The sequence below is a fragment of the Colobus angolensis genome, unplaced genomic scaffold (assembly GCF_000951035.1).
Source record: "Colobus angolensis palliatus isolate OR3802 unplaced genomic scaffold, Cang.pa_1.0 Scaffold245, whole genome shotgun sequence".
Lineage (NCBI taxonomy): Eukaryota > Metazoa > Chordata > Mammalia > Primates > Cercopithecidae > Colobus > Colobus angolensis.
In genome coordinates this window covers 1528161-1551338 of record NW_012115655.1, presented here as the reverse complement: position 1 = coordinate 1551338, position 23178 = coordinate 1528161, and the positions used below count along the sequence as shown (strand labels likewise).

The 23178-nt window shown below is 41.8% G+C and overlaps 1 protein-coding gene across 2 annotated transcripts in view; it reads left to right on the top strand.

The window, feature by feature from the left end:
* The window catches only part of MCF2L2 (MCF.2 cell line derived transforming sequence-like 2), a 242044-nt gene that overhangs the window by 29632 nt on the left and 189234 nt on the right, over positions 1-23178 (top strand). For both annotated transcript variants that reach the window (XM_011945800.1, XM_011945799.1), the window contains exons 2-3: positions 10608-10691; positions 20968-21082. In XM_011945800.1, the coding sequence (XP_011801190.1) occupies positions 10616-10691; positions 20968-21082 (191 nt within the window). In that variant the 5' untranslated portion in view covers positions 10608-10615. The remainder of the gene's footprint in view (positions 1-10607; positions 10692-20967; positions 21083-23178) is intronic.

Sequence of the window (23178 nt, the reverse complement as noted above, 5' to 3'; positions counted from 1 at the left end):
AATGTGTAAGTGTGAGCTTGTTTTGAAAGCCTACATATGTCTGCACATGCATATACATGCACTGAGTATTGTATACCAATGAGATAACTGGTTAATTTTGGTTAAAGGAATATGTTTTACTTAATTTTGTTTGGTTGTATTTTCTATTTTTTAAAATTGCCAACATATCTTGCTTTTTTTCCAAGTGGTAGTAAGTAGGATCTTGGTCACTTCATGGTGGCAAAGAATATCCTTCATTTGAGAGTCAGATTGTACTTGCACCTGATCTTCAGGAGGAGTTCAGGAGATGCTCTACATCCCATCTCAGGATCTGAACCTTTACCATTTCAGTATTTCTATATTTCTTCTATGAAATGAAAGTGAAAATAAGAATCCAGGTTATGAAATTCATATTCCTGGAGAAAAATGTTAAGTCTGAAAGGCTTCGTGTTAGATGCATGAACTGATAACAGACTGATGGTCTCAGAGTAGAAAAAGAAAAGCGCTTCCCTTCAGTGGGCTGGTGAGAAGAAACATCATTTCTTTCTTTTTTTTTTTTTTTGAGACGGAGTCTCTCTCTGCCGCCCAGGCTGGAGTGCAGTGGCCATCTCAGCTCACTGCAAGCTCTGCCTCCCGGGTTCACGCCATTCTCCTGCTTCAGCCTCCCGAGTAGCTGGGACTACAGGCGCCCGCCACTTTGCCCGGCTACTTTTTTGTATTTTTTAGTAGAGACGGGGTTTCACGGTGTTAGCCAGGATGGTCTCGATCTCCTGACCTCGTGATCCGCCCGTCTCGGCCTCCCAAAGTGCTGGGATTACAGGCTTGAGCCACAGCGCCCGGCCGAAACATCATTTCTAAGTGTGCTTTCCATGTACTTGGAAACTAGCAGGACAGATGTTCTCAAAGCTGAAGCAACTACTTGTTTCTAAGACTGCTTCTTTTAGAAATGCACTTAGTGGTATGCTCCCACCTTTTGCTTGTTTGTTTGTTTGTTTGTTTGTTTGCCTTGAAAATGTTTATAATACATTTATTCCCTTTGGATTACAGGCTAGTAAAGGTGATTAAAGCAAATGTCTTAGGCTCTCTCATTACGCTTTATACTTGGAACCTGTTTCTTCAAGAGTGGGAAGTTATTAAATGAAGTGTGCTTTAAAAATAATCATTGTTGCAGTATACTTTCTGATTGAGACATGATTCATAGTTATATACCATATACTTATTTAGTATGTAACACATAAATTATATTCTCAAAGGCAATGGCTATTATATATTTGCTACTTAGATAAGGACAACTTGTTAAATAGATTTTGCTTTCCATATTTAAACATGTGTGCTCACCCATGCATGCACACAAATCCTTACAAGGCTTGAATTGAAGTGTATATGATTGCCCTGATTTTATGAAAATTAAATTATTACAAGGGCTTTCCAACTCTGTTAGTAGTGAGGAGAGGAAATAATTTGAAAGAAGAATAAGAATTGCCAAATCCTAAGCTCACAGCATTATATATGCCTTATATTTTTCCCTACTAAAGAAGATTATGAAATGTTCACCTGTATTCTTTAGCTGTCAGTCACTTTATTCTGTGACTCAAGACAACAATGAAAGGTTGAGTATGTTAATGTAAATTTTGTGAGTATCTGAAAGACCTTTCTGACATTACTGCAGCATTATGTTCATGAGATACTGTCAGTTGACTTTTTGGACTAAAGTAACACTGATTCCTTGGGATTAGGGAAATGAAACTAGAGATAACACGCTGATTGAAATATGCGTTAATAAAGACCCATAGTTTAATTGTTGGGGGGTCACGGAGGGTTAGCAACTGGAGGTTTGCTTTTCCACTGACTGTCCCCCCTCCCTTTTTTCTCTTTTTAAAGAAAAAGTATATTTATAATATATATTATTATAAGTATATTATATTAATATTATAAAATGAATGCTTCTAAGTTAGAGTAGTACCAGCTGCTGTAACAAACACCCAAATTTCAATGGATTAATAGATTCCGACACACTGTCCTCTGTCAGAGAGCTGTTTTCTCTCAGTGTTTTAGGGACCCTGGCTGCCTCTATCTTGTGGGTCTGCCATTTGCTATACTTGGAGTTGTCACCTTGCAGCCTGGGAGAGGGAAGAGAGAGTGGCGAAAGCAAACTTGTTTTTTAAATACCCCAGCTTAGAAGTGAAACATCATTTTTGCTTACCTCCCATTGGCATTCAGTCACATGACCATAACTGAAGGTAAAGAGGTGGGTGGGAGATTGAGGCCCTGGCTAGGCAACTGCCTTTCAGTGGTAAAGCTACCGTATGGAAGAGGATCTGTGACATTTTGATGGGCAGCGAGCCATCTCTGCTTCAATAGCTCATTGCAATTCAACTTAAGCAGTACCTCCATACATACATATATATAAATATAAACAACATTCTGTTCTGTAGCTCACTTTCTTTTTAAAAAATTTAACATATTTTAAACCTCCCTTCCTGTCAGTAGCATAGATATATCTGATTTTATTTAATGCCTCCATAGTATTCTATTATATGGCTTTATCATCATTTATTTAACCAATCCTCTATTAGTGGTCATTTGCAACAAAAGAACAAGCTGTAATAAACATCTTTGAACCCATTTATTTTGTACTTGTATTAGTATTACCTTAGAAATGCCTAGACATGGAATTTCTTAGCTAAAATGCTGCATATTTAATATTTTGACAGTTATTTTTAAATTAATCAATGGAAAGATGGTACCTATTTATACTTTCACCCATAGATAATCTGCCTACACTCTTACCAACCCAATCTTATTCATTGTTAAGATAATCACTAATCCATCAGGCAGAAAATGTCTCGTTTTGTTTTAATTTACATTTCTTTATCCATGGTTTGAATGTATGTGTCCCTCCAAAATTTGTATGTTGAAACCTAACCCCCAAGGTGACGGTATTAGAAAGTCGGGCCTCTGGAAGGTGGACAGGTCATGAGGAATCCACCTTTGTGAATGGAATTAGTGCCCTTATAAAAGAAGCTTCAGACAGCTGCCTCCCTCTTCCATCTCTCCTGCCATGTGAGAACTCAGCATACATCCCTTTCACCCTTCCACCATGTGAGGATGCAGCAAGAATGCACTATCTTGGAAGCAGAGGGAAGTCCTTGCCAGACACTGAATCTGCTGGTGTCTTGACCTTATACTTCCCAGTCTCCAGAACTGTGAGAAATAAAATTTCTACATTTGTAAATTACCCAGTCGAAGGTATTTTGTTATAGCAGCAAGAACAGACTAAGACATGTGGTTAAACATGTTTTGATATAAATTTATTGGCTATATTTCTTCTATGAATTGTCTGTTTCCAATCTATGCCTATTATATTAGTTTCCTGTGTCTGCTGTAACAAATGACCACAAAACTTGATGGCTTACAACAAGAGAAATTAATTTTTTTCACAGTCCCGGAGGCCACAAGTCTACCATCAAGGTGCTGGTAGGGCCACTCTCTAGAAGCTCTGGGGATGATTCAGTTTCTTGTCTCTTCTGGCTTCTGGGGGCTCTGGCTATTTCTTGGCTTGTGGTTGCATCATTCTGATATCTGCCTCCATCTTCACATGGTTTTCTCTGTATTTCTGTCTCCCTCTGTTTCTCTGTCTAATCTCCTTTCTCATCTCATCATACTATATCATATTATTGTATGTATACTGAATATACAGTAATGATAATTATTATTGTTTTGTCCACACACTGTTTCCAACCAATAGGTTTCACTGGTTATGGGCCAGTGATATGTGAATTAATAATAAATATATACATAATCCATAAGTCATTATTCCATAAAATATATTTCTTCTTGTCTTCATGTCAGCAAAACCAGTGTTGGTATAGCTGAGATTTTCACTTTGAACTGTTGAGAACAGTGATCTAAAGTCAATGTGATCTAAGTAAAATGTAATTGTGTTTAACAAGTTCAAACTTTGAGTATATTTGCATGATGAATTACAAAAAGAAAAGTAAGAGCATTGATGCTTGGTTCTATTGGACTGGATATATAATAACCAAAGAATCTACATTATCATGCTGTGAGAGAGGAAGGATTTCTCAAGTTAATTCATTTGTTTTTTCTCTTATCTAAGCACTTCCGCAGTTCAAATCCTCCCTGCACTCTGAAGCAGTGTGTGTCCCTGATGTCAGCAGTGGCGCAACCCACAAACCACCCTAGCATTTGGATGCGGTCGCATTTTCTTTTGAGGACATAGACCAAGAGCTGTGAAGTATTTCCCTGGGTCTGAGCAGCGTTCAAAGAGTAGATTTCCAGGGCTATGTGCACCTGCCAGCGCTGAGCACTGGACCATGAGTTCCCCGGGCAGCCAAGTGTTCTTTAATACATATGTTCATGTCGGTAGGGTGTGAGATGCTGAGCCCTCCAAAGTGAGGGTCTGGGCAGGGGGTGCCACAAGGAACTCTCTGGAGGTGGTGGGAGGGACATATTCCATTTCTTTTTCTTTTCTTTCTTTTTTTTTTTTTTTTTCTGAGACGACATCTTGCTGTGTTGCCCAGGCTGGAGTGCAGTGGCATGATCACAGCTCACTGCCACCTCCGCCTCCCAGGTTCAAGTGATTCTTCTGCCTCAGCCTCCTGAGTAGCTGGGATTACATGCATGTGCCACGATGCTGGCTAATTTTTGTATTTTTAGTGGAGTTTCTCCATGTTGGCCAGGCTGGTCTCAAACTCCTGACCTCAGGTGATCCCCCCACCTCGGCCTCCCAAAGTGTTGGGATTACAAGCATAAGCCACTGCACCCTGCCAAATATTCCATTTCTTGATCTGTTTGATGGTTACATCAGTGTATATTTGTCAAAATTCCTCAAATTGTATGCTTAAGGCTTTGTGCACTGTATTGCACGTAAATTATACTTCAATAAAGTACCAATAGTGTAAAAACTAAAGGCTACCAGTGCATACTTTTCTGTAAGTAAACTAAAGGGGTAACCACATATAATTCCATCACTTTAACACAACTGTTTCATATATTCTTTTCTCATATGCCCACACATAAGTGCATAAACATATCACACACTTGTTTTTTTCTTTCTTTTTTAAAATCTGGCTATAAATAATCTCACCATTTGTAGTATTTTTGTGTCCTTGATGGTGTATCTTAAATATTTTTCGATGGATGCGGTCTTTATACTTGTATAATGACTGCTTCCATTTTTTCACTCGGGTAAAAATATTACAGTCTACACTGTTACATATAAAGTTTTTATTATGTTCTCATGATATATTTTCAGATATAGGATGAGTGCATAAAATATTATGGAAATTTTAATGACTGTAATGGTTAAGACGTTGGGCTTTGGAGGTCAGAATGAGCTGGGTTCAAGTTCTGGATCTGCATGATCTTGGGCAAGCTACTTCAAATCTAGTTCAATATCACCCTTAGAGTTGTTCTGAGGATTAGATGAGGTCACATATATAAAGTATCTGGTATGGAATCAACCACATAAGTGCTCAGGAATCACCAGATAAAAGATTGAGGAACTACTTTTCACAAGGATGCTACCTGCTTCACTCCCTGAGGTTATGCAGAAGCACTGATTTTCCATTATAACCCCAGCATTGTGTATTAGACTCTCAATTATTTTATGGATGAAATGAGATATTCTATTGCTGTTTAAGTTTCATTTGTTGATGACTAGGAAGTTGGACATTTTCTAGTGTTCTTGATTTTTAAAATCTTTAAATTTCCTTCTAAACAATTACTCTGCTTTCAAAAGCCTTTACTTCATTATTTGTCATGGATAAGACAAAAGTCACCATTATAGGGCAGGTTAAGCATCGCTATAGCACAGGAGCCAGTAAAAGAAGGAAATATGTCTGTGTTATTTCTGACCTGGCCAATAAAACAGTGGTGAAATGCATTATGCCTCATGGGCTGGCTTTTTGTACCAGCCCAGCAACTGGTGTCTCTGAGCCTCTGGTCCAGAGTTTCCTCAGTGGTCAAGTCTAGTCTAGTTGTGGACGTAGGAGGGTGAGGCAGGCTGGAAGACGTTCATTTGAGTGTTAGGGCACATCCCTTTTCTGTCATTGTGCAATGAATTCAACTAGTTAATCTGTGACATGCAAAGTTAGTGTCGAGCTCACAGCTGGTGCCCTATTCATGTTATTAACAGGTACAGTCTTTACGCAGCACCTGAGAGCGGGAGATCCTGGTTCGTGGCTTGTTACGCGTTGTTGCAAACTCAGTTGTTGAGATCTAGTTTGATGAACTGGAAGACGCTTCTGTTCCTTCTGTCCCCTGGATTCTCTGGGCAAAACAGTAATGTCACAGGGTCTGCCAAACTTAGGGGAGCTGTTCTCTGCTCTAGACCATACTTTTCCCCCCTTAACCTAGGTATTTATTTATTTAGTTCTTTTTTTCCCCCTCAGATCATACTTGAATCTTTTAAATCACAGTGTGATAGAAATTTCAGAAGAGCAAGAGTGGGGGGCTAAGGGTTTCACTGCCCTTCATCCCTTATCCATTGCAGCAGTCAGCGTTGAGATGTCATCAGCCCTGTTTCCTGCCCTCTGTTGTAAGGAAGATGACTCCAATCATTAGCAAAGGTCCTGGCCCCAGAGCACATGCTGCTCTCTCAGCCTGGGAAGTGGGCAACACAGGGATATTGCTTGCTGGCTGCAGTGGAATTCCCGTGGTACATGCTGGACTTTTATTTCATTGCCTAAGAGTCTGGAGGCTGTGTGTGGCCTTTGATACCATCTGTATTTCTGGAATTGTGGGGCCAGGGTAAAATAGAGTCACACTTCTGTGTACTTATCAAGGATAGAAAAGAGACAAGTTTTTCCCTAGTGTATTTGTTTGCCCAGGATAGAAATTGTGTTGAAACTGAATTATCACTTCCCTTTGCCTTATGTGGGTAACAGAGGCAAGTTTCTGCCAGGCATGATGGCTCACACCTGTAATCCCAGCACTTTGGGAGGCCGAGGTGGAAGTTGGAGACCAGCCTGACCAACATGGAGAAACCCTGTCTCTACTAAAAATACAAAATTAGCCGGGCATGGTGGTGCATGCCTGTAATCCCAGCTACTCGGGAGGCTGAGGCAGGAGAATCGCTTGAACCAGGGAGGTGAAGGTTCCAGTGAGCCAGGATTGCGCCATTGCACTCCATCCTGGGCAACAAGAGCGAAACTCTGCCTCAAAAAAAAAAAAGACAAGTTTCTCCCTAATCTAAGCAAGCCAAAAATGGCAAAGAACAAGCAGGAAGCCTCCGCAGACCTCCGTGAGGCCACGGCAGATGTGTAACAGGCACCAGCGCCTTGGTGGGTCTCGGTTCTGCTCACCTTTTCCTGGGAGAAGGAAAAACCCTTTTACTGGTGAGAACACTGAGACTCAGAGTGTACTTGCCCTGATCACCTATCTAGAAGGTGGCAGAAAGTGCCTTTGCATGCGAGTCTGTCTGAATCTGAAGCAGGTCCTTTCCCATTGCAGTGGAGGTGTTCTTTTAGAACCAAACAGTTCTTGCACTTCCTCCCCTACCTACCTATACAGGAGTGGGAGGCAGGGCCTGCCAGCCGCAGGGCGGTCTTTCTATTTCTTTTGGTATAGAGCATAAGTGTGCCTTACTGGGGGCAGAACAGAGCATGCCCTATTCCAACAGGCCCACAGTGTCAGGCAGCTGAAGACTGGGTGTATCTGCAGTCATCTCCATCATGAGTCAGAGGATGAGTCCAAGAAAGCCTCATGATCTGTTGCAGCTGGCCAGGTTGGGTCATGTGCCTCCTTTGCTAGGAAGACTTCAAGGATAACCATGTCACTTCCTGGCTGGAGACTAAGCACTCTCAGCAAAACCTGCACTCAAAGCAAAGCAGCTCATTGCTATTCTTAGAAAAACAAATTATGAATTTTAGTCCTGTTCATCTGATAGCCACAGGAGGCTGGTGAGAAAGGTCTCTGTCGGAGGATGGAGGGATGGGCAAACCTCAGATTCCCACGACACTAGTCAGCTTTTCAGGGTTGCAGGAGCCTTTGCAACTCAAGGCCAAGCAAAGGTCTGGGAATTCTATCAAGCGTGGCTGAGGTTGGCCCTCTTAGAGTCAGGTGATCCGGGCTCTACAGTTATTTGTTGCATAACTGCAGGCAAGTTCAGGAACTCTCTGGGTCTCCATGTTGTTGTTTGAAAAATGAGCTGGTGTGGGGATGGTTGACTTCGCTAATGTCTGTTCCCCTTTCAGATCTTCCATCTTTAAAATGTTTAATTTAAAGCACACCTCAAATATTAACATACAAGAACAGTAAATTACACCTTTTGATTTTTGTTTTTCTCTGAGTTCATCATCTCTTAAATATGCTTGCTTGGCCAGGCGTGGTGGCTTGCACCTCTGATTCTAGCACTTTGGGAGCCCAGGGCAGGAGGACTGCTTGAGCACAGGAGGTCAAGGCTGCAGTGGGCTATGATTATGCCACTGTACTCTAGTCTGGGTGACAGAGCAAGATCCTACATCTTAAAAAAATAAAAATAAAAAAATGCCCAGGTATGAACAAATGATAATGGAGCTCTACTTCTGAGTATGCCACTTTCCTAGACTGCTGGGAGATTGTACTCTGAAAAACTCTTTAATTACATAACTTCTGTTTCTGCTGAAATTCTCTATGTTGTTGTCTACTTGTGTTTTACATTTTATCACAGAAAACTTGAAATGTAGCGAGAGAATTATGTAACAAACCCCTGTGGACCCATCAACCAGCTTCAACAAATATCTACATTTTGTCAATCATGTTTCATCTACCCCCCACTTCCACCCCATGCATACTTTTGGCAAAGGGGAATGGCTGGAGTATTTGTAAGCAAATCTCAGACTTCATATCATTTCACTGTTAAATGCTTCAATTTGTGTTTCTAACAGAGAAGTGTTGTGTTTCTAACACTTTGTATAAAATATGACTACCATGCCATTATTACACCCACTGAATTAACAGTGATGAAGGAGTTCTTTGAACTTTTAGTGAATTTAGGGTGGAAGTGGTATTGGGATGAAGAAGCCCTGGTCTGGATTTATCCCCTTTACCCAAAACAATGGGGGAATTCATTGAAGGGAATCTTGGGGCTTAAGCTGGCACTTGGCCCACCCCTTACAAGACTTTCAGAAAGCAAATTTGGGAAAGACCTGTCTGTTCGGAACAATAGATATAACTAGCATTTGCTCAGCACCCTCTGTGTACATCTCCATATAGATTATCTCCTTTAACCTCCACACCAAAAAGCTGAGAGTAGAAACCAAGGCTCAAGGAGGACCTTCCCAAATATTAACTTCTGATTGGTCAACACTGGCATATCATAATGTTACTGAACCAATAGGAAATTCCCCATACTGAATCAATAGGAAATTCCCACCTAGCATCAGAGCACAGGTTATTGGGTTCATGCCTTAATCTAACCGGATGTTTAGCTCCTGTAGCAACAATAACCAGTTCATTCATTTTTTATTATTGTTTGGTTTTTTGTTTTGTTTTGTTTGTTTTGAGACAGGGTCTCCATCTGTTGCCCAGGCTGTAGTGCAGTGGCACAATCATGGCTAACAGCAGCCTCAAACTCGTAGACTCAAGAGATCCTCCTGCCTCAGCCTCCCAAGTAGCTGGGACCACAGGCATACACCAGCATGTCTGGCTAATTTTTAAATTTTTCATGGAGACAAGATCTTACTCTGTTGACCAGGCTGGTCTCAAACTTCTGGCCTCAAGCAGTCCTCCCGCCTGGGCCTCAGTACCCAGCTACCAGTTTATTCTTTAAGATTCCCTGGGAGATAGCTAAATGAAGATAATATCTTAGGCAGACAGAACATGAAAATGCCTTCCTCTCTTCAGCCCAGGTTGAAGGATTCCAGGGAGTCTTCCCCTCTCTCTAATTCACTTTCCCCAAATGGATATGAGGGCAAATCACAGGGCTTATAAGTCATTTTCTAGGGTTAGAGGACCTTTGTAGATTTGTGCTTGAAAGGATTGGATTTTTTGCATTGGAAACCTACAACTTATTATTCAGTTAGGAGAATCTTTAAATAGAAAAGTGAAAAAGTGCCTCCTTATATACATTTAGCAGTAGGAAGAGGCCCCTTAAAGTATTCTGGGAGGGGGAAAAAGGAATGGAGATAAGGGGGGAAGGAAGGAAGTGAGGTAGGGAGGAAAATAAAAATTAAAGAACCCTCAAGAATCCCAGACTGATTTTATGACCTATTTTGAAAGAAGCTCTAGTAACTTATGTTGTTTGTGTTTAAAGTGTCCTTCTGCAGACCCAAAGTTGTAGGCAAATACCTGCTTTCATAATGAGATCATCCAGCAGGTTTACTGTGAAGCTACTGAAGCTTAAACTTCAGGGTTCTTTCCTTGTATTGGTCCCTCCCAAAGCCTTGGTAGGGGCTCTAGAAATGTGTTCCCTGCTCAGATGCATAAGCTCCAAAGCACACAAACCCAGATACAGCCCTGGATCTCAGGAATCAAGTTCTCAAGGGAATGATGTGCCAGAACCATCTCTTGATAAGTCCCAGATTTCCCAATAGTACAACTTGCCTTTGTTTCTTTTTAATTTCTTCTTGTAATTTTTACAAGAAAATTACATATTTAACCCACTTTGTATTTCGTTTGTGCAGATGAAATTATGCAGCAGGAAGTTAGGCCCTTGATGGCGGTGGAGATAATAGAACAACTTCACAGACAATTTGCCATTCTTTCAGGTAAGGAGCACATTCATTTGCATTTCCAGATTTTGATGGGTGTGGGAGTCTTGATGGGAAAGCCCAATCTCTTGAACCTTGAGCAATATTATACTCAAATCTTACTCACCCCTTAGGCCTCACCTGGGACTAGAACAGGCTGAGGCCTATCCTGCCAGAAGAGGGTGGGATATTATATATATTATTACCTTTGCTGTTCAGTGCAATCTGATCTTTCCCAAAGGAGCACATTTCTTTGTGGTTGTAAATAACAGAGCTGAAAAGATTTTGAGGAAAGAAAAAGAGATAACTACTGACATCAGCTGCCACCATGATGTTCTTCCAATGTTCCTGTTGGATGTTCTTCTAAGATTCCTCCTTCAAAAGGTCTAAGTTCTGAGGGTTCCCAAATGTTGCTGAGGTTATTTGTTCTCTGGGAGAACTGTCTTTTATTCTTAGCTCATTTAAGGGGATTTCCATTAAGCATTTAATTGGGAATGAAACTGTTCTGACTAAAAGTCTAGCATTTTTTGAGCCTAGACACAACCGTGAAAGGCTGTCATGACTTAAATATTGTTCTTTCTTACTCGCCTAGCTAAGGGTGACAAGACTTTAATTACTAAAACTAGAAGTAGATGCCAAACCCCAAATTGTAGTTAGACCCAACTTAGAGAATGAAGTGGTGACATTAGATGTCCTTAGTATATAACATGGAGGGATAAAGTGGAAAGTTACTCTTTTCAACTTTTACATCTGTTCTGAAAAAAACAACAAAGCCATCTTAGTTACATCACAGAGAGAATATGTAGTTGGCGTGAATTTTATTCTACAACATGGGATGTAAAAAAAAAAGTCCCATCTCTTTCTTTTCTCCAAATCACATTTAATCTGCTCCAGGCTCCTCATTCCACTGATTTGAAGGAGATGTGAACTCAGTTACTATTGGGATACTTCTCCTAACCCCAGCATTGCCTCCTGGGTGGCCACATCTTACATAATCCAGGACATTCTGGGGGAATTCTCTGGTCTTTCCTCCACATTAGTCACTGCTCACATAGTCACTGAAAGCTCCATAAATACAGGGTCCTCTTTTTTCTTGTTTCTGTCTGTATTGCCAATACTTAGATCAGAGACTAGAACATAAAAGGTGCTCAGTACAAAAATATCCAAGTCCCTGTGGTCTATTCTGTGAGGCCTGTGGTCTCCCTGCTCCCCAAATGCCTAGTTAGGCACCATTGGTCCCTGTGGGAGGACCTAACCAGCCTCCTGAAGGCGTAGTCTCATAGCTTCCCACTGTGAGTCTAGGCTTGCACAAGACAAAAGTCTAGGCTTGCACAAGACAAAAGGCCCTACCACAGAAGGCTCCAAGACTACCATGCAGCTCAAGGTCTGGAATGGATGATGGGTGGGCTGGGGTCGGATAGATTCCTAGAGCCTCAGACTAAAGCTCTAAGGCCTCAATGCATGATTCTGGCCTATATAATTATGCAATGGCTCATCCCAGGAATCAGTCTAGTGACTGATTAATGAATACATTTATGATCCAAATTTATCTCCTTTGAGTATTATTGAGGCATTTCTTTCTGTTCTTATGACTTAGAGGCAATATAGAAAAAACATGAACTGGTATTAGACAGCTCCAGATATGAATTTGGATTCTGTACTTACTAGCAGCGTCACCTTGGGCAGCTTACTTCTCTAAGCCTCACTTTCCTTATCTGTATGATGGGATTATTGTAACTTTTTTTTTTTTGAAATGCAGTCTTGCTCTGTCATCCAGGCTGGAGTGCAATAGCACAATCTCAGCTCACTGCAACCTCCACCTCCCAGGTTCAAGTGATTATCCTGCCTCAGCCTCCTGAGTTGCTGGGATTATAGGGACCCACCATCATGCCCGGCTAATTTTTGTGTTTTTGTAGAGACAGGGTTTCACCATGTTGGCCAGGCTGGTCTTGAACTCCTGACCTCAGGTGATCCACCTACCTCAGCCTCCTAAAGTGCTGGGATTACAGGCGTGAGCCACCGCACCCAGCCAGTAATTTTGAGGATTAAATGACATAATGTATGAAAAATGCTTAGTATTGCAACTGCTAAATAAGTGTTTCTCTTTTTTTCTGATATCTTTTATAGTGCTAAATAAGTGTTTGTCTTTTTTACTGATACATTTTTGTATTTCTATAAAATGTTTATTTTGGGGTTCTATTACAAATAAGATAGTTTTTATAAGGAACCGAAGTCATACAATAACTACAGTATACAATGCCACCACTGATTAGGAATAGAGAGGACTGTCACTCCTTAACATAGAACAGAGAACTGTGGAAACACACACTGGGCACAGAATACACTTCTGCTTTAGGAAGGTTCTTTGACCATAATAAAGATAACCCTTCGTTTCTGAGTTTCTTTTGTCATTTAAGTTTGTCTTCTTTTTTTTTTTTTTTTTTTTTTTTTTTTTTTTTTTTTTTTTTTTTTTTGAGACATGGTTTCGCTTTATTGCCCAGGCTGGGGTGCAGTGGCACAGTCTCGGCTCACTGCAGCCTTGACCTCTCAGGCTCAAGTGATCCTCCTACCTCAGCCTCCTGAGTTACTGAGACTACAGGCAGGCACTGGCGCGCACCATCATGCCCAGCTAATTTTTAAATTTTTTGTAGAGATGGGGTTTTGCCATGTTGCCCAGGCTGGTCTGGAACTCCTGGGTTCAAACAATCTTTCCATCTCAGTCTCCCAAAGTGCTGGGATTACAGGCGTGAGCCAGCACATCCAGCCCAAATTTGCCTTTCTTATGAAGGAGAAGCGTGGATTTGCTGTGATAGTAATTACAGCCTTGCAAGTCTGCAGGAATAGTGGCAGCCGTGGGTCTCTCTGAGTCAGCACTTTGTTTGGAATCAGAGGCCTGCATTTCATCTTTAACCATCTCTCTTTTTCTGGCAGAAACAGCAAGTGTCAGCAAGGAGGCTGTGGTGGGGGCCAGTATAGTTGCTGTAAAACAGAAATCTCTCTAATTAGGTCTTTTCCCATGGCTGTGGTAGCCTAAAAGCTGCAGCCTCAGCCCCAACTCACAGCAGTTTCCTTTTCCTGATTCAGGCAAGTAAGGTAAATATTTTCCCTACAAAATTTTCTACCAATTTCACTGATCTCTAGAAGGAGCCAGAGGCCCTGTCAACCAGCAAGGCTGTGAAGGAGAGGATAGAGCCTTTTCCTCAATGCAGCTCTAGCTGCCTAGTCTGCTGAACTGTGCATGTGTTCCCACGGCTGATAGAAGAGCAGAGACTCATTACATGAAGCCTGACCCAGATTTGTGGCCCAATGGTTTGCAGCCTTGAAGCCTGTGGGCAGGGCCACCAGCGGGAATTGGATATTGACCAGGGCTGGGGCCTCTGGGAGCTCTGACATTGGAGGACACCTGCATGTTCACAGTGAACTTGGGATATTTCTAAATTCAGGGCTTAGCTAGGAAATGAGGGTATAACCTGGTTAGTGTGGTGGAAACACTCTGGACTTTGGACTCAGACAATTCTGGGTTCACATTCCAACACAACCAGTAGGTGGCTCCGAACCTCAGTTTTTCATCTGTAAGAAGAAAAGTGCTCAGCATGGTATCTGACTACCAGGGAACTTAACCTCTGAGACTTGTTGGTTTGTTTTTTAAACTGCGTAACCAGGTCTGAAGATAGAAACTCTTGGTATTGGATCAGAGGCTTGATGACATTAAGGCTGACATCTTTATGATTCTCTTGATGTTTTCTTCTTATTTGTCAACTCTTGATTCAAGGTGGCTGCTGCAATTCCAGACATCAGGTCAGTGTCCAAAGCAGGAAGAAGGAGAAGGAAAATGCTGGCTTCTTCGGTTCCGTTTGTAGAAACTCTTGGCTGCCTTCTGCTTATGTCTTATTCCAGAATTATGTCACAAAACCATTCCCTGGCAGCAAGAGAATCTCAGAAGGCAAGCATTTAGCTTTCTAACTGCCACAGGAGATGATGGTCAGGGAAAAGGGGATTGGGAGTGAATTAGCCATTTATCAACGTTTGCCACAGCTCCTTTTCTTTAATTATAAGGAATTGTCCTTTTATCTTTATCTTGATGATTGTTTCCCACTTGCAATTACTGTGTCTGAATCTGTCTGCCTCTTTGCTCCCTTTCTCTGCCTCTGTCTTGTGGCAGCTTGAATCCTTTTGAAAGTAATTGATGAAGAAATCAACTGCTCAATACTCTTAGGCTTGTAGAGTCCCCAGTTTCCCCTCATACACACCAATGAAGCCCAGGTTTGGTGGCGGGTAGGGCTCCCAGGGGTGACTGGGGGACTCCTACCTGAAACAATGGAGAATGTCAAACCAAGGAAGAGATCAGAGCCCCAACTCCTAACTTACCTATGGAGCTAGTGACTTGAAACCTGGGCGGTGAGAACCAAGGGTGATATCTAGAGCAGGACTGTTTCATAGACATACAGTGTGGCCCGCATGTGTACTTTAAATTTCATAGTAACCATATTAAAAAGGTTAAAATAAACGGATACAACGAATTTTAATAATATATTTTAAAATTACCCATATCTGAAATAATATTTTCACATGTACTCAATATTCAACATTATTGAGATTTTACCTTTTTTATTCTAAATCTTTGAAATCTAGTTTGCATTATATACTTACAGCGTATCTCAGTTTGGACCAGTTACATTTCAAGTGCTTCATAGTCACATGTGTCTAGTGGCTGTTGGATTCGGTAGTGCAGGTGGGAGGGAAGGTTCTCAGTCATGTTTGACTGAATATCTCCTTTATATAACAAATGATTTGTACTGCCCTCTGCCATCCTAACATGAAATTTATACATACTGTAACTTGCATCTGCAAGGGTGGGCTCAACAACTACAACAAACAGACTCCGAAGGGTATAGGGCTCCAACTGTAACCACCCAAGGGGTTCACCTTGCCTGCTGCCCAGACAGAGCCAGGGGAATTGCAATAGAGAAAGAGTAATTCACGCAGAGCCAGTTGTGTGGGAGGCTGGAGGTTTATTATTACTCAAATCAGTCTCCCCGAGCATTCAGGAAGCAGCGTTTTTAAGGATAACTTGGTGGGTCGGGGGAAACCAGTGAGCCAGGGGTGCTGATTGGCCAGAGATGAAATCACAGGGAGTTGGACCTGTCTTCTTGTGTTTAGTCAGTTCCTGGGTGGGGGCCACAAGATCAGATGAGCCAATTTATTGATCTGGATGGTGCCAGCTGATCCATCAAGTGCAGGGTCTGCAAAATATCTCAAGCACTGATCTTAGGAGCAGTTCAGGGAGGGTCAGAACCTTGTAGCCCCCAGCTGCAGGACTCCTAAACCATAAGATTTAATCTTGTGGCTAATGTTAGTCCTACAAAGGCAGTCTAATCCCCAGGCAAGAAGGGGGTCTGCTTTGGGAAAGGGCCGTTACCGTCTTTGTTTAAACTATAAACTAAATTTCTCCCAAAGTTAGTTCAACCTACGCCCAGGAATAAACAAGGACAGCTTGGAGGTTAGAAGCAAGATGGAGTGGATTAAGTTAGATCTCTTTCACTGTTTCAGTCATGATTTTGCGAAGGCTGTTTCAAAACACACATAACAGAAATTAAGTTCTCACTCTTTTACCACTTCTGCATGTATGTTCCTGGTCAGCAGACAACTTTTCTCCATGTGGAGGTTCAGGAATGAAGGCTCCTTTGAGTTTTTGATTCTTACTGTTGTTATGCATATTGCAGCCTTCTTCTTATGTGTGTCCGGGGAGCAGACAGGCTAACAGAACATGGAAGGAGCATAGTGCTTCTTAAAATTCTCAGCTCAGAGATAGCATACAGCATATTCCATTGACTTGAACTTGTCAGAGTCATTTGAACAAACTTAACAGCATGGGAGCTGGGAAATGTAGTGTAGCTGTGTGCCCAGGAAGGCTAAACTTAGGTGAATAGCCGCCCCTACCTATGCTCATATTTTTAAAAATTAAAAAATAAAATATAAGGAACTGCAGTGTAAAGGAGAAATCAAAGGAAACTAATTATAGTAAAGTAACATATCTTTCAATAGCATGTATTTCCACATACATGTCTAGCTACATGAGAATAATGAAAGAGGTGCTTGCTCCTCAATTTGGAGTCACCAAAAATGTGATGGGTGCAAATGCTGGGGTGTGGTGGGCTGATCGGATACCTGCAGTGACTTTATTAAGATTAAAAGAAAAAAAATTCTTGGCCGGGCGTGGTGGCTCACGCCTGTGATCAATCCCAGCACTTTAGGAGGCTGAGGTGGGGGGATCACCTGAGATCAGGAGTTAGAGACCAGCCTGACCAACGTGGAGAAACTCTATCTCTACTAAAAATACAAAATTAGCTGGGCGTGGTGGCACATGCTTGTAATCCCAGCTACTCGGGAGGCTGAGGCAGGAGAATCGCTTGAACCCGAGAGGTGGAGGTTGTGGTGAGCCGAGATCATGCCGTTGCACTCCAGCCTGGGCAACAAGAGTGAAACTCCATCTCAAAGAAATTAACATAAAATAAAATAAAATAAAATAAAATAAATACAATAAGAATTCTTTATGAGTATTTGTAAAAACAGAGTTAGAGGCTAGGTTCAGAGCATTTTAAATGGATTTTTCACTTAAATTAAGCCTCTGGAAAGACATTTGGAAGTCACGTAGCATGTGGGGCAATTCTTTGTTTTATCACGGAGAATGGATCATTTAGTATCCCAGGCCCTGAGATTTCCAAAGTGCCTCCCAGGGAATGGTTCTGCCATTTCCCCAGTGAAAACCTTGTGTGGAGGAGAAAGGGAAAATAGATATTGGAAGGCAAAGAGCAGTAGGAAGATGCTATGCACCCTTCCCCATCATTGATCTTTGCCATCTTCCTATAGGATTTCCCGTATTCTCGATTCACCTCTGTATGAAGCCTTCTTGCCAACTCTCACCAGGGCCCTTTCAGCAATCCTCTTATGTTCCCCAAGCACTTAATGTTTTCTGCAATAAAACTAGATGTCTTTCACTTAATGAAAAGGTACAAAATCATAGTAGGAGTAGTAGTTTAGGTTATCATTTTACTTAGTACCAAATAATTCGGGGTTTTTTGTATTCCTTGAATGGGACTTCGGAATGATCCCTTTCTTCCTATTGCATTACCGCGTTTCCTCAGAAGGTGGCACTAGATGCAATGTTGTGGGTTGCCCCGTGGTGGTAAGTCCAGCTGTGTTTCCTTGATGCTTCTGCCTCTTAAGACTAATATTCAACAGTAGGTGGGTGTCCACAGTTAACCTTAGGGCCTCTCTGCTGTTCAGTATTGGTAGTAACCGAGATAGAAGAAAACGTCACCTTTTTTCATTTAGGTGGGGTTAACTTTAATACAGTCAACTATAAAAAGGTAAAATTGACCAGGTGCAGTGACTCATGCCTGTAATCCCAGCACTTTGGGAGGCCGAGGCAAGTGGATTATTTGAGGTCAGGAGTTTGAGACCAGCCTGGCCAACATGGTGAAACCCCGTCTCTACTAAAAATACAAAAATTAGCCGGGCGTGGTGGCGTGTGCCTGTAATCCTAGCTACTCCGTAGGCTAAGTCACGAGAATCTCTTGAACCTGGGAGGCAGAGGTTGCAGTGAGCAGAGATCACACCACTGCAGTCTAGCCTGGGTGACAGAGCAAGATTCCATCTAATAATAATAATAATAAATAAAAGGTAAAATTAAATGGCATAATCACATTCTAGTGAATATTTTAGCGTGTTTCAGTTCCTTGAAATGTTTTAGCCGTTCCCTCAGCAAATGTTGATTATGCAATTACTACAGTGTTGTAATGCATCTAAATTTAGCTTTTTAAAGACACAAATTCTCTGAATGCACATTTCTCTGAAACTTCCCATAGTTGTGAAACTACAAAGAGGAAGAATATTATTAGATGAAAGCTGTTAATATCCTTATCAGTCACTGTAATGAGGTAGTTTAATATACTTGTCTTGATAAACATCTAATCTGTGGATTTCATTTTTGGAAATTTAGAGTAAACATATAGGATTAATAAAGAGGTACCTCTTGGGGACGGATGACTGACCATCCAGACAAATCTCACATGGTTTCATTCCACAGCAATTGGTTTCTGAGCACCTAAGACCCATATTAACAACACCCACAAGAGACTTGTGCAGAAAAACCACAGCACTAACTTATTCTTTACATAATATACTTATGTTTGCTCAATAACACATTCCTTTTCTTGAAACAAATTTACATGGGAAATGAGATTATAAACAGAAGATTCTTATCAGGCTTGGAGTCAGCACCAGAGAGTTGGTTGGATGATCTTACAGTGGTGTCATCAGATAGACTGGTAACATCGATTAGACTCTCAGGGTGGGCTGGCCCTCTCTCCTTAGGATAGCATTGGCTGTACACTGCCTGCCTTTGCTCCTCTGAGTCCTCCTCTTCTGTAGTTTCTTTGTTGACCACACATCCTCATTAATCACACAGTCCCCACTAATCACACCCCACACTGATATGTCTTTCTCAGATATGTTAAATACATTCAGTCATTTGTAGTTGGCTTTGCCTCGAGAGCCATGATTCCTCTTCAAGTGGTTTGTCTTCAAGGACATCACTTGGAAGGTGCATGCAGCTTAAGCTCCTATGCCACTGGCTAGGGCAGAGGTTCCCAAACCCTCTCAATTCTCTGCGCCTTAGTATCTCAGTCTTTCTTTCATGGCTCCCCCAGGCCAAAAGCAATAACTAGCATTTCAAACAACTTAATATGTATCTATGTCCTAACAAGTTAGTAGCTGTTTGAAAAAATAATACATGTAAATTAAAATATTATTTTTTCTCTCAATTTTATTCTTAAATAACTACAACTATCTTAAACCTTGCAATCAAACTAGATATCACCACCTTTATGTCTTGTTCCACATTGATTTTCATACTGTTTTTGCTTTTTATTCCATCAAGTACCAAACCCCCAGCTTTTTAAAGATGCAATACCATCTACAAGAATATAATGCAATTTGATGTTGAAATTGGGAACTACCAGGGTCGGGCATGGTGGCTCATGCCTGTAATTCCAGCACTTTGGGAGGCCAAGGCGGGTGGATCACCAAGTCAGGAATTCAACACCAGCCTGGCCAACATGGTGAAACCCTGCCTCTACTAAAAATACGAAAATTAGCTGGGTGTGGTGGTGCATGCCTGTAATCCCAGCTACTCAGGAGGCTGAGGCAGGAGAATCGCTTGAACCTATGAGTCAGAGGTTGCAGTGAACCGAGATTACGTCACTGCACTCAAGCCTGGGCGACAGCACGAGACTCTGTCTCAAAAAAAGAAAAAAGAAATTGGGAGCTACCTCAAGCCAGTAGTAGTGCATATGGTGTCCGACAGATGTCAACTATCACTGGGTTTCCCTCAAAAATTTAAAATAGTCACAGCGCTCCTATGAGTTTACTGTGGTTCCCTGGGTACCTATGACACAGTTTGGGGATTGCGGGGCTAGAACTTAGTCAAATGGCTCCATGTAGCTGCAAGGGGACTGAGAAATAGAATCTATTGAATTTGGTGGTCTCAGCTCTGAATTAAATGTTAATTTTCGTATTTTTACTTTCACAGGGTATCTTAAATTGCTATTTATAAATTCTTGAAGGGAAGCTGATTATTGCTTCCTTGTAATAATAATAATTATAATAATGGTCACCATTTTTTGAGCAGTTTTATATAATAAGCACCCTGCTAAGGTGCTTCTCCTTTGTGCTGTCACTTAATTCTCACAATACCTTACCACGTAGGTACAAACATTATTCCCACATAATAAAATGATGGGACATATATATCTATGTATATACATAGATATATATATAAATGTAAAAGAAACACGTTAAGTATCTTGCCCAAAATCATATCGCAACAATGTGGCAAAGCAGATTTGAACCAGGCTGTCTGATTTTAGCCTTAACTCTCTTAACCAGCATGGATTTATTACTTTTGACATTTACTGACTACAAAAATGAAGAGCAATATTACATATTTGTGTTGGCATTACTATTCGACATATGCTGAATAATTAAATCAGTATTACCTTTTACACAGTAACTCTCTTCAAAGGATTCAAAATTGAGTTCTTACAATGCCATGGAGCCAGCATGAATGAGAAGAGAGCCTTGCTCAAAATAACTGTGTTAACTTCTCCCAAATTCTAGTCTGAGATAATACAGATAGGAAAAGAGGTGACTGATATTCTTTCACCCAACTTTCCTGCAGAGGCATGACATGACAGCATTTTGCTAGCATCTTGACCACCTGTTTTTGTTGCAGGAGGCCGAGGGGAGGATGGCGCCCCCATCATCACGTTCCCAGAGTTTTCGGGGTTCAAGCACATTCCAGATGAAGACTTTCTGAATGTCATGACCTACCTGACTAGCATCCCCAGGTGAGCTGAGCACAGTCTCCTGCCGCCTTAGGTACTGGCTTTATTCCACCCTTCCCATGTGGCAGGGCCGGGTTGAGACATAGACTTCCATGAGCACAGTTTACCCTGGTATGCATAATAACCCAGCTGGCTTCTGTCACCCATCAGTCACGAACAACGAATGTGGACAGGGACTGGAAAACAATGACAAACAAGTCTCAGTTTGGACTCTGTTTGCACACCGGAGGGACAGAGTAAACAGTGTCGAGTGGATGGAAAACTGATTGAGCAGCTGTGTTGCCTTTGTTCCATAGGCTAGTACTTTATTTTTATTTTCTATTTTTGAGATGGAGTCTTGCTCTGTTGCCCAGGCTGGAGTGGGCAACAGATCTTGGCTCACAGCAACCTCCGCCTCCTGGGTTCAAGCAATTTCCAGCTAATTTTTTTTTTTTTTTTTTAGCAGAGAGGGGTTTCACCATGTTGGCCAGGCTGGTCTCAAACTCCTGACCTCAAATGATCCACCTGCCTCGGCCTCCCAAAGTGCTGAGATTACAGGCTTGAGCCACCGTGTCCAGCCGAGGCTATTGCTTTAGCTAAAGGTTATTCTGGCTTCCTGGGTCGTGTTGTCTAGGACACAGGACCCTTCTTTAAGGAACTCCAACTGTGTCAGGAGTTATTTATTGCTCCTAAATAAGAAAATTAGGGGCAGATTGTTGTGATTGTCATTGTCAGATGGAGAAACTAAGGCACAGAGCAAGGAAACTACAAGGCCAGGGAAAAAAAAACTGTGCTTGTAGCCAAGCCCATGATAGAAATGCTTTCTGGCATCTTCCCCTTCCACCCTCTCCAGCCTGGGCCTCAACTCTTTATGCCGCTTAAATCAGTACACGCCCAGGTCTTCGAGGGGATGGAGTGTGGGCAGAGTCCACATTGGTCACCACCATTTCACAGACAGGGGCAGAGCGGGATCCAAACGCTGTCCTTAGGCAGTGCAGTGTCCACCTCTAGCAGAGAAGACGTGGTTGGGAAAGGCCTTCCCTCCATGGGTTTGCATTGCTGATGAGCCCTCACCCCTCCCTTGACTATGATGTGGTTTAGAATGTTCCCAGTGGCCAGGTGTGTGGTATTTTGCTTACCTGCCATCTGCCTTTTATGATTTAGAGGTAAACAACAGCTTTGTGACTGAGAGGCCGCCTGGAGTCTGATACCACTTGTGGAGATTAGGAAGTTGATTGCTTTAACCAAACCCACTTGAAAAACATGTTTTTTCTTTTACACCTTTTTCTTTAGTTTTTTTTTTTTACCCATCTTATTTCTTCAGAGAAGGTTGTGGATTTATTTTGAATGCATTTCTTCAAAGTTAGTACTTAAATATATTTCACCGATTTCCCCCTTTCCTCCTCCCTGCCACGGTCATATGCCATGTGTTAATGCAGATATAAGGATGTGGGAAATTCTTTGTTGCTGTGAGGGAAACACACCACACCTGTCTCACGGCTTTGCTCGGGTGTTTCTCTGCAGGACACCTCCGCCTCTCTTCTAGGCCTGACTCTTACTCATTCATCAGCCCTCAACTCTGACCTCATCCCTTTGATGAAACCTTCCCTCACCCCAGTTCTGTTTTCACAGAATCTGTTAAATTTCCACAGAACCCCAGGGTTTACCTTTGCCTATGGAAATTACTTGTCTATGGAAATTATTTCTGCCTCTTCCAGTAGACTGTGAACTTCTTAAGAGTAGGGGCAAATGCTTTGCTTTTCTTCTCTTTCTTTTTCAAAATCTCCAGCCCTAGCCCAGTGCCCAGCGCATGGTTGGTTCTCAGAACTAATGTTGGTAGAGTTTTCAGTTTTGATAATGATTCATTCCAAACAAATGGTATCTGTTGTGGGGTGATGAAGGGGTTAAAATATGCTATTCTGTACTATGCGCCATAAAAAAGAATGAGTTCCTGTCCTTTGCAGGGACATGGATGAAGCTGGAAGCCATCATCCTCAGCAAACTAACACAGGAACAGAAAACCAAACGCCGTATGTACTCACTCAGAAGTAGGAGTTGAACAATGAGAACACATGGACACAAGGAGGGGAACATCAGGCACCGGGGCCTGTTGGCGGGTC